Here is a 27,603-nt window from a genome sequence, read left to right on the forward strand (position 1 = left end):
TGCAAAGTAATATTTCTTCATGATATTTTGTGTTTTCTTTTGAGACAGACATTAATGAGTGTGCTCTGGATCCTGATATCTGCTCTAATGGAGTGTGTGAGAATCTCAGAGGAAGTTTCCGCTGCGTTTGTAACAGCGGCTATGAAAGTGACCAGACTGGCAGAAAGTGTCTGGGTCAGTTGACCTTTAATATGATTTAATATGAGTTCTCAGACTACTAACAATCAGAGCTTTGACAGTGTGTGTGCAGCAGCCATTCTTCTGTAAATACAGTATATTGGTTGTAATTTAACATCTGTGGAAAATATCTGTTGAAGGTAGTATTTTTATTTATTTTTTGTTTCCTCAAAGAACATTGTGCCTAGTACATTGTAAAAAAAATGCAACAGTTCATGAACTTTTAGATGCATGATGTGGATTGCATAAGTCCCAGTGTCCTGTGTTTGCAGATGTAGATGAATGTGTAGTGAACCGTCTCCTCTGTGATAATGGTCTGTGCCGGAACGTGCCTGGGAGCTACAGCTGCACCTGCCCGGCAGGATTCACCTTCAGACACCACACAGAGACGTGTGACGGTCAGTTATCACAGACACTTACATGGCCCTTCAGTTCCCTTTTTCCCTTCAGCATCGATGTGGAAATGTGCTGTATATTCCAGAAGCAGGTGTTTACAGTGTTGCACCAGAAGGAGACAGGCCTGACATCCCCTAACCTGTCTGCTGATCAGTGCAGTGTTTTGTAAAGGTTGTTTTAATGTTGTTGAATGAAGTCGCTTCTGCTCACCAAGGCTGCATTTTTTTTTATCAAAATTATAGTAAAAACAGTAAAATATTGTGAAATAGTATTACAGTTTCAAATAGCTGTTTTCTATGTGAATAATTTATTTCTGTGATGCACAGCTGAATTTTCAGCATCATTACTCCAGTCTTCATTGTCACATGATCTTCAGAAATCATTCTAATATGATGATCTGCTGCTCAAGAACATTACTTGGTGAGCAGAAGAGACCATTGAAGATTCTAATGATCCCGAACGTTTGTGCGGGAGTCAGATGACACGAGCACTGAGTGTTGTGTTCTGCAGATGTGAATGAATGTGCGAGCAGCCCCTGTGTTAATGGAGTCTGTAAGAACAGTGCGGGCTCTTTCTCCTGTGAGTGCCCAATAGGAAGTAAACTGGACTCCACTGGACTTTTATGTGTTGGTAAATGTTAAATCACACACATCTTATGGTTTTAATTTCATAATTCACACTTATGCTGGAAAATAATTAGAAAAAACTTACAGTTAGAAAAAATTATTAGAAAAAATTATTAGAAAAAACTATTTTTTATGTATTTCTGTCTGTTAAAAGCACTGCCTACTGTGTCTGTTTTTGTGGTTGAGTTCCGGTTGTGTTTCCACAGACAGTGTGAAGGGCTCGTGCTGGTTAACCCTGCAGGACGGCCGCTGTGAAGTGAACATTAACAGAGCTACGCTGAGGTCTCAGTGCTGTGGCACGCTGGGAGCAGCCTGGGGAAGCCCGTGTGAACCGTGTCAGATTGGTATGAAAACACTGCTGCTCGCTCACAGTATTTACTGCTGCTGTAGAGTACTATACACTACTAGGGGTGGAACAGTACACACAAATGTTTTGGTAGTTACCTCGGTTTTGAAATCACAGCAAAAAAGATGCATAAAATGTATTAAACAGTGGTTTATTGTGGCCCTGTCATGAAATAAATTAAATTATAATTAAATTGTTTTAAGGATAATAAAATATCTCAGCTAAGGCTGTGATCGGTGTAGGGAACCATTTACACAGTGGCTGGCTGTCATAACTTGTTTTCATGACAGAATTGTTTAAACATACATTAAATAATTAAGACTTAATCACTAACAGGAACAATAAAACATGATGAACATATGGGATAATAGTCAAGTCAAGTCACCTTTATTTATATAGCGCTTTATACAAAACAGATTGTGTCAAAGCAACTGAACAACATTAATTAGGAAAACAGTGTCAATAATGCAAAATGACAGTTAAAGGCAGTTCATCATTGAATTCAGTGATGTCATCATGCAGCTCAGTTCAATTTAAATAGTATCTGTGCAATCATAAATGAAGTGTCCCCAACTAAGCAAGCCAGAGGCAACAGCAGCAAGGAACCAAAACTCCATCGGTGACAGAATGGAGAAAAAACATTGGGAGAAAACAGGCTCAGTCGGGGGGCCAGTTCTCCTCTGACCAGACGAAACCAGCAGTTCAAATCCAGGCTGCAGCAAAGTCAGATTGTGCAGAGGACTCAACTGGTGCATATATTTAGCGAAAGGCTCTTCTGTGGTTCATTTCTCTAGCAAACTAATGAGCTGTGGACAATTGTCTTTCCTGAGGTAAAATCTAATGCTATGTGACATTGTTAACCAACTGTTTTATTGACATCTTTGTGTGGTTAAAACACTGACTGTTTCTTTCAGCATACCTTCTAATGTTCATTCATGTTTATTTTGTACTATAATTAATAGTAAAGAAGGATTTCCTGTCAGTATTTCTGTTTGTTCATCTGTTTCCATGGTTTCTAATTTGCCTTCATGTTTCTCACCTGCGTCTACTTAGTGCCCTTGTTTAGTCCTTAGTGTTTCTCTGTGTATTTTTAGCCCTCATTCTTAGCTGTTCTTGGTCAGATCTTGTCGTTTCATTGGTTGCTCTATTTATCATGTTTTGTTTCCTAAGGGCTTAAGAAGTGTATACAGAAGTATTTGCAGAAAGAGCCAGTTATTTTGTTTACACTTTTATTCAACCCCAGCGTGTTAAGTTTATTATATTGTATGCTTAAAAATATTTTGATATTTATTAAAAAAAAAAAGATTTTGATATCCATTTTGTTTGATGTCGTGTTTTGGTTATAGACTCAAATAATATTTCAGCTATGATTTATGTACACAGACCCTGTATGTGAACGAGGATTTGCTCGGCCGAGAGGGGCTTCGTGTGAAGGTGACATATTGTCTCATATTGAAGTGACTGGCCCATAAACTGTAAATCCTCTGATTTCGACTTGAGTTCACCAGGTTAATTACACACCTCCCTCTGTGTGTGTGTAGATGTAAACGAATGTGAGGTGTTTCCTGGAGTGTGTCATAATGGACACTGTGTGAACACTAGAGGATCATTTAAATGCCAGTGTCCAGAGAGTCTCACGCTGGATGTCTCTGGACGTGTCTGTGTGGGTGAGTCACCACAGCCACAATCACTAAATCAGACTTCAGCACATAATCACTGCTAGATACTTACCATTTGTAGTCTGTCACTTATTACAAATTACATGGCAAAGATTGTGTGTTGTCTATTAGATTACATATTATAGACAATGTATTGTGATTTGTTTGATTATTTTTTAGATTATCGTTGAACCTAACTTGTTTATCACATAGGTTGGATTATTTTGTGCCATAATGATTTAGAAATAGAAAAAAATACGAAAATTGCATTTAACATTATACTGTGTAAAGCCTTCCAAATACGTATAATACATGATTAAATGACTCACTGAGTGACAATTCAAATAATAGTTAAATTGTAGATTAGATATGCAATGTTGAGAAAACAAGCATGAAAACATATCATGTTATGCAGCAAATCATCACATTAGAATGATTTCTGAAGATCATGTGACACTGAAGACTGGAGAAATTATGCTGAAAATTCAGATTTGATCACAGAAATAAAAAAACATTTTAACAGATATTCAAACAGAAAACAGCTATTTTAAATTGTAAAAATATTGCACATTTTTACTTTTTTTTTTTTTTTTTTTTTTTTCTGTACTTTGGATCAAAACAATGCAGGTTTGGTGAGCAGAAGACTTCTTTAAAAACATAAAAAATCTTACTGTTCACTGTTCTGCATGTAATTTATGTTATACAGTATAACGTGAGAAGATATGCATTACACAGTTTCTAACTGTACGAAGGCAGATGAGGTATGGCAAGGTGACGCAACATCTCGTTCCCTTCTCAGGGAACCAGGTTACATACAGTATGTCATCTGAGATGTTCCCTTTCGAGTGGTTAATGTTGCTAATTGCTCTATGTGTTTGTAGCCCTGATGATTTGTCAGTTCATTTGCGTGAGCTCTTCTTTGGCTTGAATGCACTGAAACATGTTTTCTGGCTCTTTGGAAATCATGCTGATCTTGTGAGGTACAAACATTTAAGGTGTAGTAACCTCCACTCCAATAACTCTATTTTGACATCAGCACTGCTGTAGCAATAATTTCAGACATGTTAAAGTTAGAAAGGAATGATGCTGAGCACTATGTTGGAAAGCATCAGTTGCTGAGGTTGTTCTGTACCATTTAAGCACCAAGTGATGCAAAGTATTGGAAGGAAATGTTCTTTCTTTGTCTATTGTTCCCCAGATGTTCGTTCGGAGCTCTGTTTCCTCACCTACGATGAAGACGTGTGTTTGCAGCCAGTGCCAGGACGTTTTCGTATGGACGTGTGCTGCTGTACGGTGGGTTTGGCCTGGGGTAGAGATTGTGAACTGTGCCCTGAGCCTGGCACAAGCCCATTTGAAGCTCTGTGCCCGAGAGGACCAGGCTTCGCCAACAAAGGAGACGTGCTTACTGGCAGAGCTGTCTATAAAGGTCCTATAAAAACTGCTGCTCTGGAGAGTTTTAATTCCACTGGATCAGCTCTCATGAAGTTCATGTGTGCCATATGTTAATTTAATGAAGTTTATGCAATCTTCTCTTTGTCAGATGTCAATGAGTGTAAAGTTTTCCAAAGCATCTGTATTCATGGAAAATGCCGGAACACCATTGGAAGCTTCAGATGTCGTTGTGACAGTGGGTTTGCACTGGATACCAATGAGCAGAACTGCACAGGTGATTCTGAGTGTCTGTGAAGATAGTAATAGCGAATCATCTTCCGATCATCTTCATAGTAAACGGTAACAATGTATTTAAATTAAACAGTTGTATTTAAATGACTGCCTCTTTCATCATTTTCAGATGAATGTTTGTGCTTTTCATCATTTTCAGATGAATGTTTGTGCTGCCCTTTGAGTTTCTCTTCATACATTTAACTGAAAATGATAAAGAATTTAATGTGTTTCTCTGCATGTGACTTTTCACAGATATTGAAGAGTGTGTGATCTCTCCTGATGTCTGTGGTCATGGCACGTGTGTGAACACTCTGGGCAGTTTTCAGTGTGACTGTTTTCCTGGCTATGAGAGTGGATTTATGATGATGAAGAACTGCATGGGTGAGTGACACTTCATTGATATTAATATACTCTTTACTTTAGATTATTTAATTGATATATTAATACATTAAACGGCTCAAGATAAGATATGTAAAGCTTTATCCTATTCCTCAAATAAAAAGAAGCAGAGCTTCGAGTCGGGGTCCTGATCACCCTTTCGGGGTTTATTCTGAGAGAACAACCGGCTGGATGTACATTATCCCACTTTTTACATGGCTACTTGCCACATAAGTAAATAATTAGACATGAAATATTGATTTACATTTTACATTTACATTTAGTCATTTAGCAGATGCTTTTATCCAAAGTGACTTTACAATCAAAACTAACAAAAGAGCAATGATATATAAGTGCTATAACAAGTCTCAGTTAGCTTAACGCAGTACACGTAGCAAGGGCTTTTAAATAATATAATAAATAAAAAGAAAACAGATAGAATAGAAAAAGAATAGAGCAAGCTAGTGTTAGAGGCCTTTTTTTGCTTTTGTTAATTGTATAATAAAAGAAAAGAAAAAAAAAAAAAAAAAAAAGGTTCAGAAGATACATTTTTTTTTTAAGAATAGAATTAGAATAGAGAGTGCTAGAGTTAGAAGGTCAAATAAAGATGTAAGAGATGTGTTTTAAGCCGATTCTTGAAGATGGCTAAGGACTCAGCTGCTGGGATTGAGTTGGGCAGGTCATTCCACCAGGAGGATTTTTAATTTAATTTAAAAGTCTGTAAAAGTGACTTTGTGCTTTTTTGGGATGAACAATCAAGCGACGTTCACTTGCAGAATGCAAGCTTCTAGAGGCACATAAGTCTGAAGTAATGAATTTAGGTAAAGGGGTGCAGAGCCAGTGCTGGTTTTGTATGCAAACATCAATGCCTTGAATTTTATGCGAGCAGCTATTGGTAGCCAGTGCAAATTGATAAATAGAGATGTGACATGCATTCTTTTTGGCTCATTAAAAATTAATCTTGCTGCCGCGTTCTGGATTAATTGTAAAGGTTTAATAGAACTGGCTGGAAGACCTGCCAAGAGAGCGTTGCAATAGTCCATCCTGGACAGAACAAGAGCTTGAACAAGGAGTTGTGCAGCATGTTCTGAAAGAAAGGGCCTGATCTTCTTAATGTTGAATAAAGCAAATCTGCAGGACCGGACAGTTTTAGCAATGTGGTCTGAGAAAGTTAGCTGATCATCAATCATAACTCCAAATCATAACTTCTGACTGATTTTGAAGGAGTTATGGTTGATGTTCCTAACTGGATGGTGAAATTGTGATGAAACGATGGGTTAGCTGGAACCACAAGCAGTTCTGTCTTGGCAAGGTTGAGTTGAAGGTGATGGTCCTTCATCCAGCAAGAAATGTCTGTTAGACAAGGTGAGATGCGAGCAGCTACCATCGGATCATCAGGATGGAATGAAAGATAGAGTTGAGTGTCATCTTACAGTGTACATCAACTGACAGTGAAAGTAAAAGTGAAGTGACATACAGCCAAGTATGGTGACCCATACTCAGAATTTGTGCTTTGCATTTAACCCATCCAAAGTGCACACACACACACACACACACACACACACACACACACACACACACACATCGTGAACATACACGCACTGTGGACACACACCTGGAGCAGTGGGTATCACTTATGCTGCGGCGCCCGGGGAGCAGTTGGGGGTTCGGTGCCTTCGGTGCCTCAGTCGTGGTATTGCCGGCCCGAGACTCGAACCCACCACCTTAGAGTTAGGAGTCAAACTCTCTAACAATTAGGCCACGACCCTTTACTTTTCCCCAATACTTTACATGCAGTATTTGTCAAATGCACAGACATTTCAGAAACATTTTCATGAGCAACAGAAACACGTTTACTGCTTGATACAGTGACATCTGTTGAAGAATAAAGTTCAACATAAACATACTATTTAAATACCTATAAAGTGGGGCTATATATGCTTTAATCAGCGTTTTTTTGATAAACATGACTCAATATAACATTGCGACTAGAGTAAAAAAGCTTTTACCGTTCTAAAAACACAGATTTGTGAGCAGTATTGGAATTGAAGATGTTAGAATCACTTGTGATCGTTGTCATGCGGTGAATCTGGCCGATCGTGAAACAGTCGCTCCGGAGAAACTGCGGCGGCTGAGTCAGCCGGCTGCTCTCGAAACACTCTTCAGTACTTTGATGCCACACGTGACAGTGATGTGGCGTCGGTGCCATCTCAAGTCAGACCAAATTTTTAACTGACATGCACTGCTTCAAGTCAGCCGCCGATCGGCCTGCACAGCGCTGCATGAAGTCAAAACCAACCAATAGGTGCGTTCGACTTCATTCAGCACTGCACAAACCGATCGCAGTCTGACTTGAAGCAGTGCATGTCGGTTCATAATTTTGTCCGACTTGAGACAGCGCCAATGCCACATGACTGTCACATGTGTCATCAAAGTACCACGAGAGTGTTTCGAGAGTAACCAGCTGACTCAGCCGCTGCAGTTTCTCCGGAGCTACTGCAGAGCGCTGATGACGACACAGCTGTTTCACAATTGGCGAGATTCACCACATGACAACGATCACGTGTGTTTCGGGTTTATTTGAACCTTCTCAGTCCCAATAATGTACAAAATCACGTGATCATAAAAAACTTAAAAATAACTTCTTTATAAAACGTCTATGGATTTTACAAATATTTGAGTCAGCACGATATCATATATAGCACTGATAAATAATTATGTCGTCTTGAAAAATAAAAGCGTCTGATGTCCGGCTTGACGTTATTTTACAAATATTGCATTTAATTCACTTCACCTGTGATAAAGTATTCAAACACCACGTGAGTGTCACTAATGGGAGCAGAAGATGTCCGGCTTGACGTTTTTGTTTTCAACTCTGCCCCTACCTGCAAGCGGCTGCTCTCGTTGATCGCCGTCTGTAGCCATGCTTCAAGTCGAACGCACCTATTATCAGAGCGGCACACGCGTCTTTCAAGCAGCATACAGCGGTGTTGTGCATTTTGACAAGTTGATGGAAAAAGTATTTTTAAAATGCATTCCAAATTCTGAATAATTTGTAATATATAATTATTCACAGTATTTAGAAGTGCCCACGATAACAATATTGTGCATATTCATTACCGTGATATATCACATTACCGAATACCAGCACATGTCTAATATGTATAAAAAATAAAAAAAGGAGAAAGAAAGAAAAATAAAATATATAAAAATAACATGCAAAAAGAAGCAATAAAAGGTAATGAATCTGAGAAAGTCTATAAACTGACAGAAACCAGAGCACACAACACCATAATTAGTAAGCGATACTGTATGCACAATGCAAGCTTCTAGTAACTATGAATTGAGAAGTGAACATTAAAGTCAACAGTGAAAGACACAGTCACCTAACCATTCAGAGCATCTCTTCTCCGATTAGACAGCAAATGTCCAACTGAAGTTCACTGAGAGTTGTTGGATCTGAGAAAATCTCTTGCTTCTTCTGGGTAGTGTAGCAGTTTAGGTTCACCTTGATTGAGAATGACCTTCAGTGTTGCAAAATAAAGAAGAAAATTCTGGATGCCAGCCTCTCTCATTTCCTTCCTATCTGGGGCAAATGCACTTCTTCTTTTTGCTATGACTGGAGAAAAATCTGGAAAGAAAGACAGCATTGCTCTGTCGGATGTTTTCACCGGGGTGTGAAGTCTGGTGTCCCGCAAAATGAGCTCCCTGTCTGTGTACTGCAACAGTTCAAAGAGGAAAACCTGTGGTTTAACATGATCTGAGGCAAACCTTGTGTATATACGATGCGCTTGTTCCACTTCAATCTCTTTGCTCGCCAGAGACGGTAGCCACGTCGGTAGTGTTCTTTTCAAAAAGACCACTGGGTTGTCCTTTTCGGAACCTTCAGGCAAACCAACGAGACGCAGATTACTGCGCCTATTGCGATCCTATAAGTCCACTGCCTGTTGCTCGAGCGCGGTTACTCGCCTATTGTGATCTGCGACAACTTTCTTTTGTTCCCTCATCTCCCCTGTAGGAAGATCCAGTTTAGAACATAGTGACTGAACAACTGATATGTGAGAAGCGAACTCGTTCCGCATCACCATCAACTCAGTTCTTAAAATGTCCTCAAAGTATGGAAGCAGATTAGTCTCAAATATAATTCACGCAAAAAACACGATTCACACATGCGTGAAACCTAATTCACGTACACACAAAAAAAATCACATGTGTGAAAAAAAAAATATATTCACAAAAAGCAATTCACATGCACAAAATAAAATTATATATTCATAAAATACATTTCACAAATGCAAAACACAATTCGTAGATATACAACTGTGCACAAAAACATTTGAATGTTTAAAATGTACGAGTGTCTGAATGTACAAATCGTCATTTACTACGAATCCACTCGGATTTGTGTGTGTGTGTTTTTGAGACTTTCCTGGCAGAGCTCTCTTCCCCCGTGGGTCTGTCGTACTCTTTAGCCAATCAGATGCGAGCTTACCATTCAACCAATCATATCATAAGCCACTGAGAGTGCATTCAAGGAGCACGATTCTGAGCACCTTTTGCGCAATATGGATTAATTAGAACGGAAATTAAGCCTTTACATCAGTAATCCCATAGACAGTAAAAGAAATGGACACAGCGACCCAATTGGAACTCAACTGAGACAAGTGAAGCCCATTTTTAGCGATTTTTAGCACTTCCGTTTCTGACGCGCAGACTCAAACAAAGGAAGCTTCTGCCATTATTGTGACTTCATCTGAACGTGCAAAACTACTCTCCTTGAATGCACTCTCAGTGGCTTATGATATGATTGGTTGAATGGTAAGCTCGCATCTGATTGGCTAAAGAGTACGACAGACCCACGTGGGAAGAGAGCTCTGCCAGGAAAGTCTCAAAAACACACACACACAAATCCGAATGGATTCGTAGTAAATGACGATTTGTACATTCAGACACTCGTACATTTTAAACATTCAAAGGTTTTTGTGCACAGTTGTATATCTACGAATTGTGTTTTGCATTTGTGAAAATGTATTTTATGAATATATTATTTTATTTTGCGCATGTGAATTGCTTTTTGAGAATATATATTTTTTTTCACGCACGTGAATTTTTTTTGTGTGTACGTGAATTAGGTTTCATGCATGTGAAATTGTCTACGTATGTGTGAATCGTGTTTTTTGCGTGAATTATATTTGAGACTAATCTGCTTCCATATCAAAGTGTGCAACAGTGTTCGCCATCTTGTCCACCATATCGCCCGTGGTCGGTGGCTTGGATTTCTTCTTAATCGGAGAAGCCGATGGAGACAACTCCTGCTCTTTCCGAATGTGTGCCATCTGGGAAAATATTATTAATAAATAAAACTTAAAATAAAATGAAAAAAATCTGCAAAAAAGGGCCAGATGTATGGAGCTCTACTGAAGTGAGACTAGGTTCATGAGCATGTCACGTGACTCTCCCAAATCTTCTCTATTTCCAGTTTGTAGCGTGGATCATTCATTTCAACATTTAATCTGATTCTTATGTTTAAGAATCTGTTATCTTGAAAAATTATTAATGCTACTACTGCCTTCTGACTTGCTTTTATACCTGTATTGTTATCCCATTTATGAGACTTAAAACATCTTAAAATGCACACATGTAGGTCAGAAAAATCTATTTTTTTTGGGGGGGGATGCCCCCCGAACCCCCCTAAAAATATCCATTTAGGGACCTGGTATTTATAAAAACCTGCGTACGGCCCTACCTGTGGTATCTTTAAGTCCTGGGAGTTGTGAGGAGGAGCCTCCATGGATAGCATCTCACTGGTCCAGCACATCTCATATGGCGCTTTTTCCACTGGTGGTACGACTCGACTGGATTTGTTCCTCTGCAATCAATGAGAGGAACGTCTGTACTTCCGCAACAGACAACAAAACTTCTTGGTTGTTAAAAAAGGTGCGCTTGTTCAGAGCAGTTGCATTCAATCCTTTGCTGGCTGTGCTGATTTAAATCTAGCGGTTCTTTTGTGATTGTGTCGCAAGTTCAGTGATGCAGGTAGTGACGATTATCTCCGGCCAATCCGTGATCAGCAGAGCTTACACGTAACGTTTTGGTAACAGTACGGTTCACTTGGAACCTCAGCCGAGGTGGTACTAAAAAAAGTACCAGGTACCAGTTACTGTACCCAGTGGAAACCCCCCCAAAAGTGAACCGTAACAAGCCGTACCGTACCATGCAGTGGAAAAGCGCCAATAGACTCTCAATTAAAGTGAGATCTGGGGAATTTGGAGGCCAAGGCAAGACCTTGAACTCTTTGTCATGTTCCACAAACCATTACCGAAAACTTTTTGCAGTGTGTCAGCATGATTGTCCTGCTTAAATAGGCCACTGACTTTTGGGAACACCATTGCCGTGGAGGTGTGTATGTGGTCTGCAGCAGTCTGCAGGGAGCTGGTATATGTCAAAACGACTTCCACATGAATGCCAGGATCCAAGTTTTCCCAGCAGAACAATGGACAGAACATAACACTGCCTCCGCCGGCCTTTCTTCTTCCCATAGTGCATCCAGCTGCCATCTTTTCTCCAAGTAAACCCAGCCTTTCACCTGATCTAAAAGAAAACATTATGTACTGAGCACATCAAGGGCCTTCCGGCTGGTCTGCCATGCACCTTTCTATCATGGCCAGCATTAAGTTCAAAGTATCATGCTTTGTGCTACAACAGCTCTTTTGTGTGATCGGAACAGCTAGATTATGCATCATTGAGACTTGGCCGCCTATGACCCTGACACCGGTTCACCGGCTGTCGTTCCTTGCACCACTTTTGGTTGGTACTAAACACTGCATACCGGGAGATGCTCTGACCCAGTTGTCTAGCATAACTATTTTGGTACTTGTCAAAGTCACTCAGAATTTTTGTGAGCCCATTTTCTCCATTTCCAACACATGAAATACAAGAATAGACTGTTAACTTGTGACTGTTAAAATGTTCCTTTGGCTCAGTGGTAGAGCATTGCGTTAGCAGTGCAAAAGGTTGTGGGTTCAATTCCCAGGGAACAAACATACTGCTAAAAGAAATGAACAGCCAAAATTAAATGTAAGTATCAATTTCAAGAAAAATAAACTAAACTAAAAACAAAACTTGCTGCCCCATTGATAGGTGCAATTGTAATGATATAACCATAATGTTATTCACGTAACCTGTCAATGGGTTTAATGTGCCTGATCAGTGTGTGTAGCAGCCTAGTCTGCATGCTATGCATCGCAAAGCATACTGTTGGTTTCCTAAGGTTTCTTAAGGATGTGTGAGCATGACAGATAACTTGGAGGTGCCAGTGCAGTCATTTGCATTTAACTTAAAATACTCTGGCATGTTTGCTCATACAGATAAGAGTAATACATTTTTCAAATCTGTAGAAGGTATACTTTCATTTTTGTGCACTCACAATAACAACAAAACGTTGTGATTTTGTAAAATAATGAAAGCAAACAGGGTGCACTTTCTGCTGTGTAGGTCTCTATGAACTTGAGCACATAAAAAAAAAAAATCTGTGTTTGTCTCACAGGCATTAAAAATATATCCACAGAAAGTGAATGTCTACTTTCAAATGAGCCAATTCAAATGGAATACAAGTATTTTCAGATTGTGTAATCCGTATGAAACGTCCAGGTCCACTGTGGAGATGATGAGTCCGTGTCATCAACTTCATCACTGCAGCTGAAAATACAAAAAAATACTAGTTCATCACTGAATTATTATAATGTTAAGGCAGTCTTCTTGCTGTTTTTCCCTGATGCATTAATAATAGTTACTTCTGCAGTGCGCTGTGGCAAGCTTTACGCTTGTGCTTGAGCGCTGATAGTCTATAGGCAATTAAAGGTTCATTATTATGAATTATATGGTTTATTAATATAAGCGTTTATATAAATCTTTAGTCAAGGGTAACCCTAGTCCTTAGAGTTGCATTAGACAGGGTGGAGGAATTGTCATGAGTAATTCCTTTGCCTTGAGTTCCGTGATTATGAGAGTATCCATCATTGTGGTGTGTGTGTGTGTGTGTAATGCTGTAGATATTGATGAGTGTGAACGAAATGTCTCGCTGTGTAATGGAGGCATCTGTGAAAACACTGATGGCAGCTACAAGTGTGTGTGTCCCCCTGGTCATCAGCTGTCTGTGGACGGCAGTGCCTGTGAAGGTGAGAACCAAAATCATACCTCACTCTTGTTTTTTCATCATCTACAAAAATATTTAGAACTTCTCAACTCCATTACGTTGGTTATCACACATGGACCACTTCTTGAACTGTTAGAAGCCCTTTAACTATAGTGATTTTTTTTTTCTTGGTTTGTCTGATTACTCTCATGGATCTGATGGATCTTACGGTTTTTCTGCAGATGTGAATGAGTGCGAGTTGAGCAGCACATTGTGTCCTAATGGCCGGTGTGTGAATGTGCTTGGGACGTACCAGTGCTCCTGCGCCCCTGGTTATCAGACCACACCAGATAGGAAAGACTGCACAGGTCAGAGTTCTGCATTAGAGTAGCTTTAGACGATCACCTTTAATCACCTTTAACTCTCCATTTGATCTGTTCATTTACTCAGTTTCTCCCACTCTGCCCTCCCATTTTCATGTGTGAATGGATAGGTAGATTAATGAAAAGAGGAGTATATAAACACAAAGTGGGTATACAGTACATTTACACTACTAAAAAAACTGACTGTATTATTGTGAAATATTATTGCAATTTAATATGTGAATATATTTTAAAATGTGATTTATGATCCGTTTTGATGTTCCTCAGATGTAGATGAGTGTACGATAGAGAATGGAGGATGTGAGCTGTACTGTAGTAACTCAGAGGGGAGTTACTCCTGCAGCTGCGGTCAGGGTTACGCTCTGACGCCAGACCAGCAGACATGTGCAGGTGAACCTGAGAAACAGCTGCTGACCTTCTGCTGATCTACAGAGGCCATTTAACACAGCAGCCATTCCATTCCAAACATACAAACGCACAGTTTTATTGAACACTGAGGAACAAACAGTATGTCCAGTTGCACACAGACATACAATAATTCTTCTGTTTCTCTCTGTGTCTCTTCAGATGTGAATGAATGTGAAGAGGATGTTAACATCTGTGAAGGTGGTCAGTGCACTAATGTCCCTGGAGCATATCACTGTCTGTGCCATGAAGGATTCATGACTTCAGCAGACATGAGGACATGTATCGGTATTTTTTTTTTTTTTAAGAAACTTTGTTTGTTTGTTTGTTCTATTTTATATAATTCAGCTTACACCTACACACCTTCAAGAAACCTTCCTGCAAAGCTACAGTGCTTTGTAAAGTTTTAGGCACTTGTGTAAAAATGCTGTAAAATTAGTATGCTGTCAAAAATAATGATATAAGTAGATTTTCTTTATCAATTAACTTCTATTAACTAAATGAAATCAACATTTGGTGTGAGCATCCTTTGTGTTTAAAGCAGCTTTTGCCCTTGGTGCACTTGAGCAGAGTTTCTCAGGAGCTCAGACTGATGATGATCAGATCATTTCTCTGTGTGGAGCACAAAAATCTTACTGCATTATTACAATTAATAGCAAAATGAATGTTTGGAAATGTGAACTGATATTTCCTACTGACACACTACAGCAAAAGATAGAAATAACTGACTTCAAACCATTTTTAGCTGCTGGAAATACTAGCGTTCTGATCATTTTGGCCACCACTGAATAAAACAAATAATAAAAAAATAAGACAACATTTGTGTTAATTCTACCTGGGTTTTAAAAGTCAGTGTCACAAGGATGTGATGAATATCTTACCAGATGTATCAAGTCTTTCTGTACTGGGTCTGTCTTCAATCATACAGTTATCTGACAATATGATTTTGATTTAGTCTGTTGGTGTGGGGCCTTTGTTTGATGTTTGCAGATGTGAATGAGTGTGAACTCAACACCAACATCTGTTTGTTTGGGGAGTGTGAGAACACCAAGGGCTCCTTCATCTGTCATTGTGAGATGGGTTATGCCGTGAAGAAAGGAACCTCTGGCTGCATCGGTGAGACCTGATCCTATTTCATACTTGGTATCTTGAATACTACCATACTGTACCTGTACTGTTATGTCAATACTCCACAGTCTGTAATAGTTGTTAGTGGTGTTTGTATTGGTCTGTAGTGTAATCTCTTCTGCTCTGATCCAGATGTTAATGAGTGTGAGATGAACACTCACCACTGTGACACACACGCCACCTGTGTCAACACACCGGGACACTACCGCTGCTCCTGCAGCAACGGATGGTCTGGTGATGGAGTCAGATGCACTGGTGAGTATTATCATATAGAGCCTTTTTCTGTTAGTAAACATTGTGATGTTTTTCTGTGGGTGGAGGCAGAAAGATTCAATAGTATAGAAGCCCAACCGGCAAATATAGAAGCCCAACTGGGAGTACTCTAGCCGACATATGACGAGAGATCAAGACTCTGCATCAGATGGGTAAGCCTCGCCGAGCTGGGAGAGAGAAAAGGAAAACCCGACCGGGAGGGCTCTTGCAGCATCCGATGGGGTATCAGACTCAGAACATTGAACTGGTAAGCCTCGACAGGTGGGGGGAAAAGATGTGAGGCTAGCTGAGAGGGCTTGGACAGCATACGGCAGGAGGTCAAGACTCATGGCGTCGGACGGCTGAGCCTCGCCAACCGTCAAACAGAAAGGTAAAGTTATGTGGTCGGGAGACACTCTCCGACATCCGACTGGAGCTCAATACTCACGGCATCGAACGGGTAAGCCTCTCCGAACACAAGATGGAAAGGTAACCATCATCCAACAGGAGCTCAATACTCATGGCATCGGACAGGTAAGCCTCGTTGGCCATAGAAAGGAAAAGTTAAGGTTGTGTGGCCGGGAGGCTCTCGCCGGCATCCGACGGGAGCTCAATACTCATGGCATCGGACAGGTAAGCCTCGCCGACCGTAGAATGGAAAAGGTAAAGTTATGTAGCCGGGAGGCTCTCGCCAGCATCCAACGGGAGCTCACAGCATTGGAACGGGTGAGCCCTACTGGCCGATGGGGAGGAGCAGCGTGATTGTATAGCCCTACCAGGAGGGCCCAAGTTGCCTCGACTAGGTAGAGACACGGGGTGTAGGCGTACGGCCCTACTGGCTAACAGGCCCCTGCTAATCAGTGGGCAGAGGCTCTCGCCGGCATCCAACGGGAGTCAAGTCAAGTCAAGTCACCTTTATTTATATAGCACTTTAAACAAAAAAGATTGCATCAAAGCAACTGAACAACATTAATTAGGAGCTCAATACTCATTGCAATACTCATTGCAAGGATGGGTTAGCTTCCCCGGTAGTCGGATGGAAAAGCCCAGATTTGCTTGACCGGAAGGGCTCGTGCAGCATTTGAAGGGAGTTCAATACCCGCGGTACCAACGGTTAAGCTTTGCCGGTAGTCGGACAGAAAAGGCAAGGTTTGCTCAACCGGGAGGCTCTCGCAGCATCCGACGGGAGATCAAGATTCACGGCATCAGATGGGTAAGCTTTGTTGACTATAGGATGGAAAAGTTAGATTTCCGGGCCGGGCTTGCAGCGTCTGACGGGAATTCAATAACTGTGGTGTCAGACGGGTAAGCCTCACCGGTAGACGGAAGGCAAGGTTTGTGTGACCGGGAGGCTATTGCAGCATCTGACGGGAGATAAGTGAGGTGATGTCGACTTTTGACAGCCAAGTTTTTTTTGTCGACTTTTGCCAGCCAAGACCCATGATTTTTTTTTTACATTTTTTATATTGATTGCATGATCAGTGTCCTACTATTGAGAAAAAGATTTCATCAAGAGCAATCGAGGTGATTATGCTTGAAAACTGAGAGTTATGCGGAGCTGACAGATCGATTAGGTGTTTCTTACACAGAATTTTCCTAGTGCAAAACTGAGAAGGCGGGGCATCGAAAGGGCTGATCATAAACCCTTGTTTAATTCACGCCGTCTATAGGGGAAAGCTGAACAGATTATTTCAGTGAAATGGCTGAACATAATGAAAAACTCAGAAAAATGGCAACTTTTGATGTCCACATTCAATAATTTTTGCAGTACCATTTCTGTTGTATGTCCAAATATTAAAGATTAAGTGTACATTTGAATTAAATGTTTAGCCAAACAAGGATTAGATTGCACAGTGACATGCAGAAACTATTGTCGGTCCGTTGGTGCCCTTTGTAGGCTTTTGATATAATGCATATGTACATTATTTTGTTTATAATACATTATGCTAAGTTTTATTCAGAAGAACCATATTGTTACTTGCTTTTGATACTTTATTATACTTTATTTGAACCAATTATTATGGCCTCATTACTATTATATATGTATTTTAGGTAATTTTAAAGGCTATTGTTTGATTAGGCCTATTTTTCCTAGCATAAATATAAATTTTAATTATCCGATTAATCAACAGAATAATCCACAGATAACTCTGTTACCCAATCAATCATTAGTGACTGCATTAGATAAGGGGTCTATGTCTGTACCTGCCAGGATTTGTGCTCGGATGTTGTGAACCACTGGAGGTGGCTCTGAGGCCACAGCATTTGGTGGAACGGACAGTGATGTTGCTATAAAAAGAGAATACTGTGATTTTAAATGAAGTAGAGAGCTGTGAGGGAGAGGAGCAGGGGCCGCAATTGTCATGGGAGGCAGCCTCATGCTTAAGATCATCCTCTGGCACTTGAGGTGGGAAACAGAGAAGCGTAAGAGAAAAATGGAGGAAAAGAAAGAGAGATATTCTCTGTGTTGTGCGCGTTGGCAGCCTCACGCTGATGCTGCTACGGAAGCTGGAGGCCACTGAAAAAGAAAAAAGGGGTTATTAGTAGCTGGAGGAAAAAAGACAGATGTGTGGGCCTGTGCTGCATGCGGAGGCAGCCAAAGTATTGAAAAGCTAGCCATGCGCCACATCAGCTAGAGACTTTAAGAGAGATGCCTAGTAATACGTCAAATGTGAATTAGGTTGCTAGTTGCACTTGTTCAATATTAATTGTTTCCTTAGTTGTTAGTTTGTGCCTATAATCGTTAATCATTTAGGTACATAGTTGAACTTATTTTCTCAAAAATCAATCTTTTTCATCCATTTATCTGAGTGAAATGTAATTTAAAATAGGTAAAAATGGTAGTGAAAATTAATAAAAAAAATAAAAAAAACGTAGTAATTTGCGTATTCTACGCCGTTTGCGACATGGTTACAAAATTACATCAACATCCTTTTATGTCACAACGTCATTTAACAACTTTCATCAACAACCTGCCTTTTAGTGACTTTACTTAAAAATGTATCTGCAACACGGCTTGTGCCGCTAGCTGAGACAGCCTCGCGCTAGCATCTTCTACAAGAGCTGGAGGCCTGGCTGCATACGACACTGCAGCTGGAAGAGCCACAGTAAAAGGCTGGAGGCCTGCCGCTGTGACCCAGCGCTCAAGGAGAGCCGTGTCTTGTGTGCCGCGGTGCCATGGTGGTCAAGTCAAGTCACCTTTATTTATATAGCCTTTAAACAAAAAAGATTGCGTCAAAGCAACTGAAAAACATTAATTAGAAAAACAGTGTGTCAATAATGCAAAATGACAATTAAAGGCAGTTCATCATTGAATTCAGTGATGTCATCATGCAGCTCAGTTCAGTTTAAATAGTATCTGTGCAATAATTTGCAATCAAGTCAACGATATCGCTGTAAATGAAGTGTCCCCAACTAAGCAAGCCAGAGGTGACAGCTGCAAGGAACCAAAACTCCATCAGTGATAGAATGGAGAAAAAAACATTGGGAGAAACCAGGCTCAGTCGGGGGGCCAGTTCTCCTCTGACCAGACGAAACCAGCAGTTCAATTCCAGGCTGCAGCAAAGTCAGATTGTGCAGAAGAATCATCTGTTTCCTGTGGTCTTGTCCCGGTGGTCGTCTGAGACAAGGTCTTTACAGGGGATCTGTCTCTGGGGCTCTAGTCCTGGTCTCCGCTGTCTTTCAGGGCTGTAGAGGTCCTTTCTAGGTGCTGATCCACCATCTGGGCTGAATACATACTGGATCCGGGTGACTGCAGTGACCCTCTGACTTGGATACAGACTGGATCTGGTGGCTATGATGACCTTGGAATAAGAGAGAAACAGACTAATATTAGCGTAGATGCCATTCTTCTAATGATGTAGCAAGTACATCGGGTGTTATGGGAAGTGTTCCCGGTTCAATTAATTAATGCAGCCTAAAAATCCTTTAACCGATTTGGATATTAGAAGTGTATTAGTATGTTATGTGTAAGCCAGGTTAAAGAGATGGGTCTTTAATCTAGATTTAAACTGCAAGAGGGTGTCTGCCTCCCGAACAATGTTAGTTAGGTTATTCCAGAGTTTGGGCGCTAAATAGGAAAAGGATCTGCCGCCCGCAGTTGACTTTGATATTCTAGGTATTATCAAATTGCCAGAGTTTTGAGAATGGAGCGGACGTGGAGGACTATAATGTAACAAGAGCTCGTTCAAATATGCTAAACCATTCAGGGCTTTATAAGTAATAAGCAAGATTTTAAAATCTATACGATGTTTGATAGGGAGCCAGTGCAGTGTTGACAGAACCGGGCTAATATGGTCATACTTCCTGGTTCTAGTAAGAACTCTAGCTGCTGCATTTTGGACTAACTGGAGTTTGTTTACTAAGCATGCAGAACAACCACCCAATAGAGCATTACAATAGTCTAACCTTGAGGTCATAAACGCATGGATTAACATTTCTGCATTTGACATTGAGAGCATAGGCCGTAATTTAGATATATTTTTTGAGATGGAAAAATGCAGTTTTACAAATGCTAGAAATGTGGCTTTCTAAGGAAAGTTTGCTATCAAATAGCACACCTAGGTTCCTAACTGATGACGAAGAATTGACAGAGCAGCCATCAAGTCTTAGACAGTGTTCTAGGTTATTACATACAGAGCTTTTAGGTCCTATAATTAACACCTCTGTTTTTTTTTCAGAATTTAGCATTAAGAAATTACTCGTCATCCAGTTTTTTTATATTGACTATGCATTCTGTTAGTTTTTCAAATTGGTATGTTTCACCAGGCCGCAAAGAAATATAGAGCTGAGTATCATCAGCATAACAGTGAAAGCTAACACAGTGTTTCCTGGTGATATTTCCTAAGGGTAACATGTAAAGTGTGAAGAGTAACGGCCCTAGTACTGAGCCTTAAGGTACTCCATACTGCACTTGTGAACGATATGATACCTCTTCATTCACTGCTACGAATTGATGGCAGTCATATAAGTACGATTTGAACCATGCTAATGCACTTCCGTTAATGCCAACGAAGTGTTCTAGTCTATGCAAAAGAATGTTGTGGTCAATAGTGTCCAACACAGCACTAAGATCCAATAGCACTAACAGAGATACAACCACGATCAGATGATAAGAGCAGGTCATTTGTAACTCTAAGGAGAGCAGTCTCAGTACTATGATACGGTCTAAATCCTGACTAGAAATCCTCACAGATGCCATTTTTCTCTAAGAAGGAATATAATTGTGAGGATACTACCTTTTCTAGTATCTTGGTCTCTATAGCGTGATATCTAGGTGAAAGAGTCTCTATGTGCTGAGAATTAACTGACTTCTGTGATGTGAGGCGGCTAGCAGACGGTCGGTTTAGCCAGTCTGTCTGCTTCCTGACCTGGGCCCCAGTTAGTCAAGTACAAACTCTTAAGACTATGTGCCATATTTCTAGAGAGAAGAGCAGCACCACCCCAGGAGGAATGAAGACGATCTCTTTTCAACAGGTCAGGGGTCTCATTTATAAACGTTGCGTACGCAAAAAAAATAGGCATAGAAATTGCGTACACATTTTTTTCTGCACATATCGGGATTTATAAAAAATAAACTTGGCGTAAATATGTACACACTGTACGGACATTCGAGATCATGCGTACGCACTATGTTTCATGGAGTGAGAAAATTAATGAAGTAAACAACGATTTTAAACTCTTATCATGTCGATATACACATTTACATTAAATATTCCACTCGCATTAAAGGAGATTAACACTGAAATTACGTAAATTTACAAACAACACAATTGCATAATTTCATTAACAATAAACATAATTTTCCTGTGACGTTATTTTTTAATGACAGCCCGGAGTGCTATAGGTGCACAGTAATTAATCTTGAAACTAAACTACAGATCACATGTTATGAGAAATATTTTAGCTAGAACAATGATCAATGATGGGCACTGCGATATTATGGCGGACACTGAGGGATTACTGTACAACCACAGCTGCACGGAGGTGTTAATGTCGTGTAAAGTCATCTCTACAACATTATGAAAAATTCCACTAAATTTGAAGGACATAACTAGGAGAAAACGGTAAGATTTGCATTTTCCTTTTTACAATAATTTCCCAGACAGCAACATTGTGTTGGCCCAGATCCGGCCCACATCTGGCCCGTGTGAAATCCATGCAGGCCAGATGTGGGCCGGATATGGGCCGAAACTGCTTGCTGTCTGGGTTGTCAGTGACGCACCGAATCAGACAATACACTGCACTAAATATGGGCTTATCGGTTTCCACTAAAAAAGCTAAAATATGTTTATCTTATCAGCAAAACTGCATACATTTAATTTGAAATAATTGATATTCTATTTGGCCAGTGTAAAAGAATGAGATCATCTAAAATATCTGAGAACTATTTGAAACCGTTTTTATGGATATTTTCGTATATTTATTCTAAAACATAGCAAGGATACTATTTCCCTACTGTCTCTGTGTTAAATATGATGTCACGTGCATGGGAAAATCGCATGGAAATGATATGCAGATGAGGTTATGCATAGTAAAACAAGGCGTTGTAAGCTCCATATTTGGTGATATCGGGGAGGAGATGAGGTGGAAATGCACATACACGCAATCTTCCCCTGACTGGGATTTATGAAGAGATTTTTGCGCAGGTTCTGGCGTGCGCATGGTTTTATAAATTCGAATTTTTTTGGGCATACGCAAAATCTAGCTTTTGTGGCTACGTAAAATTTTAGGATGAAATCTACGGAGAGTTTTATAAATGAGACCCCAGGTCTGCCCCAAAAGCTCGTCCAATTGTCTATGAAACCTATGTTATTCTGCGGGCACCACTTAGACATCCAGCCATTGAGTGATGACAATCTGCTATGCATCTCATCACCACGGTAAGCAGGGAGGGGACCAGAGCATATTATAGTGTCTGACATCATGCTTGCAAGTTCACACCTATTTAATGTTATTTTTAGTGATCTCCGATTGGCGAAGTCGAACATCAATAGCTCCGGCGTGAATAACAATCGTACTGTATTTACGTTTAGCATTAGCCAGCACTTTTAAATTTGGTAAGATGTCAGGCGCTCTGGCTCCCGGTAAACATTGGACTATGGTGGCTGGTGTCTCTATTTTCACGTTCCGTACAATAGAATCGCCAATAACTAGAGCACTTTCATCAGGTTTCTCAGTGGGTGTTTCACTGAGTGCGGAGAACCTGTTTAATATTTTGATCAGAACAGAAGAGTGGTGTTTAGACCCACGGCTCACAGTCACCCAGTTGCCCCGCTGCAAAGGCCCTGTTACCGGAACCAAACAATGTACAGGACTCCCTGAGCTAGACGCATCCAAAGCTGTATCTAGAGCCCTCACATTCTTACTGTCCTCAATTAAATTTTGGATGCGTGTCTCTAATTCTGAAATCTTCTCTCTCAGCCTAACTATTTCCCTGCATTTATAACATGTGAATCCCTCATCACCGACAGAGATAGATAAACTATACATGTGGCAAGCAGTGCAAATAACAATAGCAGGTGAAGCCATTACTCACCGTGCTTGATGAAAGATTCTTACCACAGTTGTTTGATGAACTTGTGAAAAACCAGAGAGAGAGAGTAGTGAGAGAGAAAAGAGAAGAGAAGAAAAGAAAACAGCGATAGGCACAAATGGAAACGCTTATGACAAGCTAACGAGTGCTAACGCGATGCAGGTCCACTGCACTTGCGGATTTAAAATAAAAGTGAACGATCAAATTAATCAGATTAGACTGATAGATAATATCAGAAATATGGTGGGAATTAAGTTATATTTTATCAATTTAAACAAGAGAGAGTGATAGTAATATAAAGATTCTAAAGAAAAACAAAGCTACACGGAGCTACGATCACAAAACTGCAGCAAGGCAAGCAGGAAGCAGGAATAACACTGTCCAACAGCGACACCCGCATTTAGGAGGATCCTAGGAAGCGATCCTCACACACGTGATGGTGGTGTCGAGTGAGGCGAGTTCGGGGCCTTGCGAGCTTTGATTGAAATATTGCTGGAGTGGATTTAGGTTGATTGCTGGTAGACGAATAACTTATTGTACAGATCCGCTTTGTTTACCCTTCGCGTGGACTGTGCATCGGAATTAATCAGCGTTTGCCTCAGGCTTAAATACGGTCCACATTCGATTGGTGGAATTGTAGGTACATCCGAAAGATAAGAGGATGCCAGGGAAAAATTGGAAGTGACGCCGGTAGAGGCAAGGTTAAGCCTCGGTGTCGTAGAGAGCTTGTGGCTGGCCGAGCAGAGGGCAGCAGCCGCAATGAAGCCTGGAGCTTGGCGGTGGAGTTTGGCAGAGAAAGAGTGATCCTGGAGCCGGCAGATTGGCTGGAGAACAAAAAAATCCCAAGTATAGGTCTCGTCGTTTAGATGGGAGAAGCTGAGATATAATGGCAAAAGGTGCAAAATGAATGCTGATAAACCATCGATGGATAGAGGTAAGTCAGCTGTATTTATACCATGGTGTTGATTATTTTGAGTGCGCTCCACCTGTGTTAATTAGGCTAAGTATCTGACATGCTCCTCCCGAACCTTGTTAATAAAACATCATTTATTTCATACATGACATAGTCTTGAGATGCATAAGAAATCTTTAGATGATTAGCAAACAATAGTCCATAACAACAAAGGACAATACTTTACTTACCCTTTTCTGATAAGAAGTGTGTGTTGCAAACGCATGTTTTAGACAATCATTCCTGTCCAGTCTGCTCGTTTTATAGTGTTTAACCACAGCTGTCATCAGTTTTTTGTCTGGTATGCATTCACATTTCAAATTTGAAGTCTATTCCATCGATTCTGGCACCCAACATCACAACAAGATGATATTTTAAGCTCCTTAAGTAGCCTGAATATGTGCTGGTTTGAATTGGCCGCCTCCAGTTTTCCCTTTGTTTTTCCTCCAGCTAGCGCTGTGACGTTATTGTGATGTCAACCCTAAAAGGGTCCATACCATGATGCAGTGATAGAATGGTGTGTAGTCTACAACATTAAAGTTAACCTGTATGTGGCTGTGCATTTTATTGATAATATCATAATAATGATAATATGATAACGTCAATGCAGCACCAAGCAGAATGCCTAAATTCCACGGTAGAAATAACTGTAATAGTCTGTAATATACAGCTTAAAGTTGTATGTTTTTTTAATGCTAAATGTTGTAATTTAAACCTTACTAACATTGCTGTATTTATTTTCTGAATCAGAAAGATGAATTGATAATTTTTTTTTAACTTTTTTATGGCTGTACACAATCATTGAAAGCTGGAAATGCTTGTAAGAAAATCAGTGTTGTATAAAGTGTCATTACTAAACTTAAATACACATGAATTTTAAACATTTAGAATAAAAGTTAAAGTAGTCCCTAAAGTATTAAAGAATGATTTTGTGTTCTTCTGGAAATGTTGCAAAATTTTTGCAAGGAATGCAAAGGCAAAAGCACTGAAATTTAATTTTTTTTCAAGCACTGAAATCATTCTCCAGAATACTGATCATCAGCACTCTCAACGTGGCACTATATAAGCACACACTTTTAGAGGCCATCCACCTCTGGTCTACTTGATGGATGATGGAGTACTTACATACTTATCTCCAGTGAAATCGTCTGTTCGTCTCCAGTCTCCATATTCACGGAAACCTCTCAATCTGAGAAGTGTTTGCTCACAAACAGCTCCAGCGAACTCCAGAAGAATCTGTTTTTTCTCAAGTTTTGCCATTTGCTTTTCAAAATTTTGTTACTTACTGTCATCTCTGATTTGCTCTCTGTCAGTGGACCGCTGTTGACTTTTCACCCATTCCCATCTTCGAGTCTGGCATTCCATAGTAGAAGACCAGACCAACACAGAAAGGAGCATGAGCAACCCTGATCCGTTTCAAGAGATTTTGGATTCACGGGTTCTCACGTCCACTTCCTCAACAATGACCCTTCCCCATCTGTCTACATCACCAGTCCCAATGCCATCCAGCACCCTACTCTGGCTCAAAGGAGGATTTCAACAGAGTTCTCTTTCAGTGTTCTTGTGGCCCTGGAGAGATACCAATGGGAAGAAACCATCTGGAATCAGAATGGCATAGTTACGCAGTCATAAGATGGTTTTGTCACATTTCAGTGAAGTAAACATCTGTTCCTGTGGCTCAGTAGTAGAGCATTGCGTCAGCAGCGCAAAAGGTCATGGGTTCTTTTCCCAGGGAACACACATACTGGTAAAAAAAAAAAAAAAATGTGTAGCTTGAATGCACTGTAAGTCGCTTTGGATAAAAGCATCTGCTAAATGCATAAATGTAAATGTAAGTATTTAGTAAACCCTTGGGAGATTCATCCACAATGATTTGGGGTCAGCAGTCCTCCTGTTGCCAACATCAGAGTTTTCCAATGCTCCAGAACCAGGCACAGAGCCCATGACAGTAGAAAACACTCAACAGTCTCCAGCTCTTAATTATCAGCACATAGAGAGTCTTTTAACTAGATATCACACTATAGAGACTGAGTCCGAAATAAAAGATACAAAAAAATGTCCATACCAATTTAAGAGTAACAATTTAATTGATGTTCAACAAATAAAAAACAGATGTAATACGGATAAACAAATGATAAAGCTTGGCTTATTGAATATCAGGTCCCTTTCTATGAAAGCACTTTTTGTAAATGATGTGATCACTGATCATAACCTAGATGTGCTCTGTTTGACAGAAACCTGGCTTAAACCTGATGATTACATTATTTTAAATGAGTCTACACCCCAAGATTACTGTTATAAACATGAGCCACGTCCAAAAGGTAAAGGTTTAAAGGGGGAGTTTATAACAATGTTTTCAGTATTTCTCAGAGGGCGGGCAACAAGAATAGCTCGTTTGAAGTATTGGTGCTTCATATAACATTGTCCAGAGAAACACGTTAATGATAAATCCCCTGTGATGTTTGTACTGGCTACTGTATACAGGCCACCAGGGCACCATACAGACTTTAATTAAAGAGTTTGCTGATTTTATATCCGAGTTAGTGCTGGCTGCATATAAAGTTTTAATTGTTGGTGATATTAATATCCAAGTTGATAATGAAAAAGATACATTGGGATCAGCATTCATAGACATTCTGAACTCTATTGGGGTTAGACAACACGTCTCAGGACCTACTCATTGTCAAAATCATACACTAGATTAAATAATGTCACATGGAATTGATGTTGATGGTGTTGAAATTATGCAGCCAAGCGATGATATCTCAGATCATTATATAGTCTTCTGCAAACTTCATATAGCTACAAGTATGGTAGAACCATCACTTCTGCCACAAAAGACTTTTTGTCTTTTGTCTAATCTCCCTGATTTATCCCAATTCCTTAGCATATCCAAAACCCCAGAACAACTTGATGATGTAACAAAAACTATGGACTCTCTCTTTTCTCCCTAAAGAGAGCAACCCAGAAAATGGAGCGCAGAACAAAACTAGAGGTATTTTGTATTGCTTGACGGGAAAGTAACCTATCCTACAGAAAAGCATTAAAAACTGCTAGATCTGATTACTTTTCGTCTCTTTTAGAAGAAAACAAACAAACACCCCAGGTATTTATTCAATACAGTGGCTAAATTAACGAAAAATAAAGCATCAACAGGTGTAGACATTTCCCAACATCACAGCAGTAATGACTTTATGAACTATTTTACTTCCAAGATCGATACTATTAGATATTAAATTGTAACCATGCAGCCTTCAGCTATAGTATCGCATCATATAGTGTGCTATAGATTGCCTGAGGAACAATTCCACTCATTCTCTACTATAGGAGAGGAAGAATTGTATAAACTTGTTAACTCATCTTAACCAACAACATGTATGTTAGACCCTATTCCATCTAAGCTCCTAAAAGAGGTGCTGTCCGGAAGTCATAGATCCTCTTCAGACTATCAATTAAATTCAATTCAAGTTTATTTGTATAGCGCTATTTACGTTACAAATCGTTGCAAACCAACTCGGGCAGCCACCAACTTTTGTAGAAAATTAAGTTTCTACAGTATTAAGTAGTAG

At 40.0% G+C, this 27,603-nt stretch overlaps 1 protein-coding gene across 1 annotated transcript in view; it reads left to right on the forward strand.

The window, feature by feature from the left end:
• The window catches only part of LOC109079301 (fibrillin-2-like), a 140,049-nt gene that overhangs the window by 15,656 nt on the left and 96,790 nt on the right, over nucleotides 1–27,603 (forward strand). The window contains exons 18-32 of the mRNA XM_042731953.1: nucleotides 49–174; nucleotides 450–575; nucleotides 1,084–1,203; nucleotides 1,406–1,543; nucleotides 2,929–2,979; nucleotides 3,087–3,212; nucleotides 4,402–4,629; nucleotides 4,744–4,869; nucleotides 5,121–5,249; nucleotides 13,298–13,423; nucleotides 13,623–13,748; nucleotides 14,031–14,153; nucleotides 14,331–14,456; nucleotides 15,159–15,284; nucleotides 15,429–15,551. Of these exons, the coding sequence (XP_042587887.1) occupies nucleotides 49–174; nucleotides 450–575; nucleotides 1,084–1,203; nucleotides 1,406–1,543; nucleotides 2,929–2,979; nucleotides 3,087–3,212; nucleotides 4,402–4,629; nucleotides 4,744–4,869; nucleotides 5,121–5,249; nucleotides 13,298–13,423; nucleotides 13,623–13,748; nucleotides 14,031–14,153; nucleotides 14,331–14,456; nucleotides 15,159–15,284; nucleotides 15,429–15,551 (1,920 nt within the window). The remainder of the gene's footprint in view (nucleotides 1–48; nucleotides 175–449; nucleotides 576–1,083; nucleotides 1,204–1,405; nucleotides 1,544–2,928; nucleotides 2,980–3,086; nucleotides 3,213–4,401; nucleotides 4,630–4,743; nucleotides 4,870–5,120; nucleotides 5,250–13,297; nucleotides 13,424–13,622; nucleotides 13,749–14,030; nucleotides 14,154–14,330; nucleotides 14,457–15,158; nucleotides 15,285–15,428; nucleotides 15,552–27,603) is intronic.

Source organism: Cyprinus carpio, chromosome B10 (assembly GCF_018340385.1).
Source record: "Cyprinus carpio isolate SPL01 chromosome B10, ASM1834038v1, whole genome shotgun sequence".
Taxonomy (NCBI): domain Eukaryota; kingdom Metazoa; phylum Chordata; class Actinopteri; order Cypriniformes; family Cyprinidae; genus Cyprinus; species Cyprinus carpio.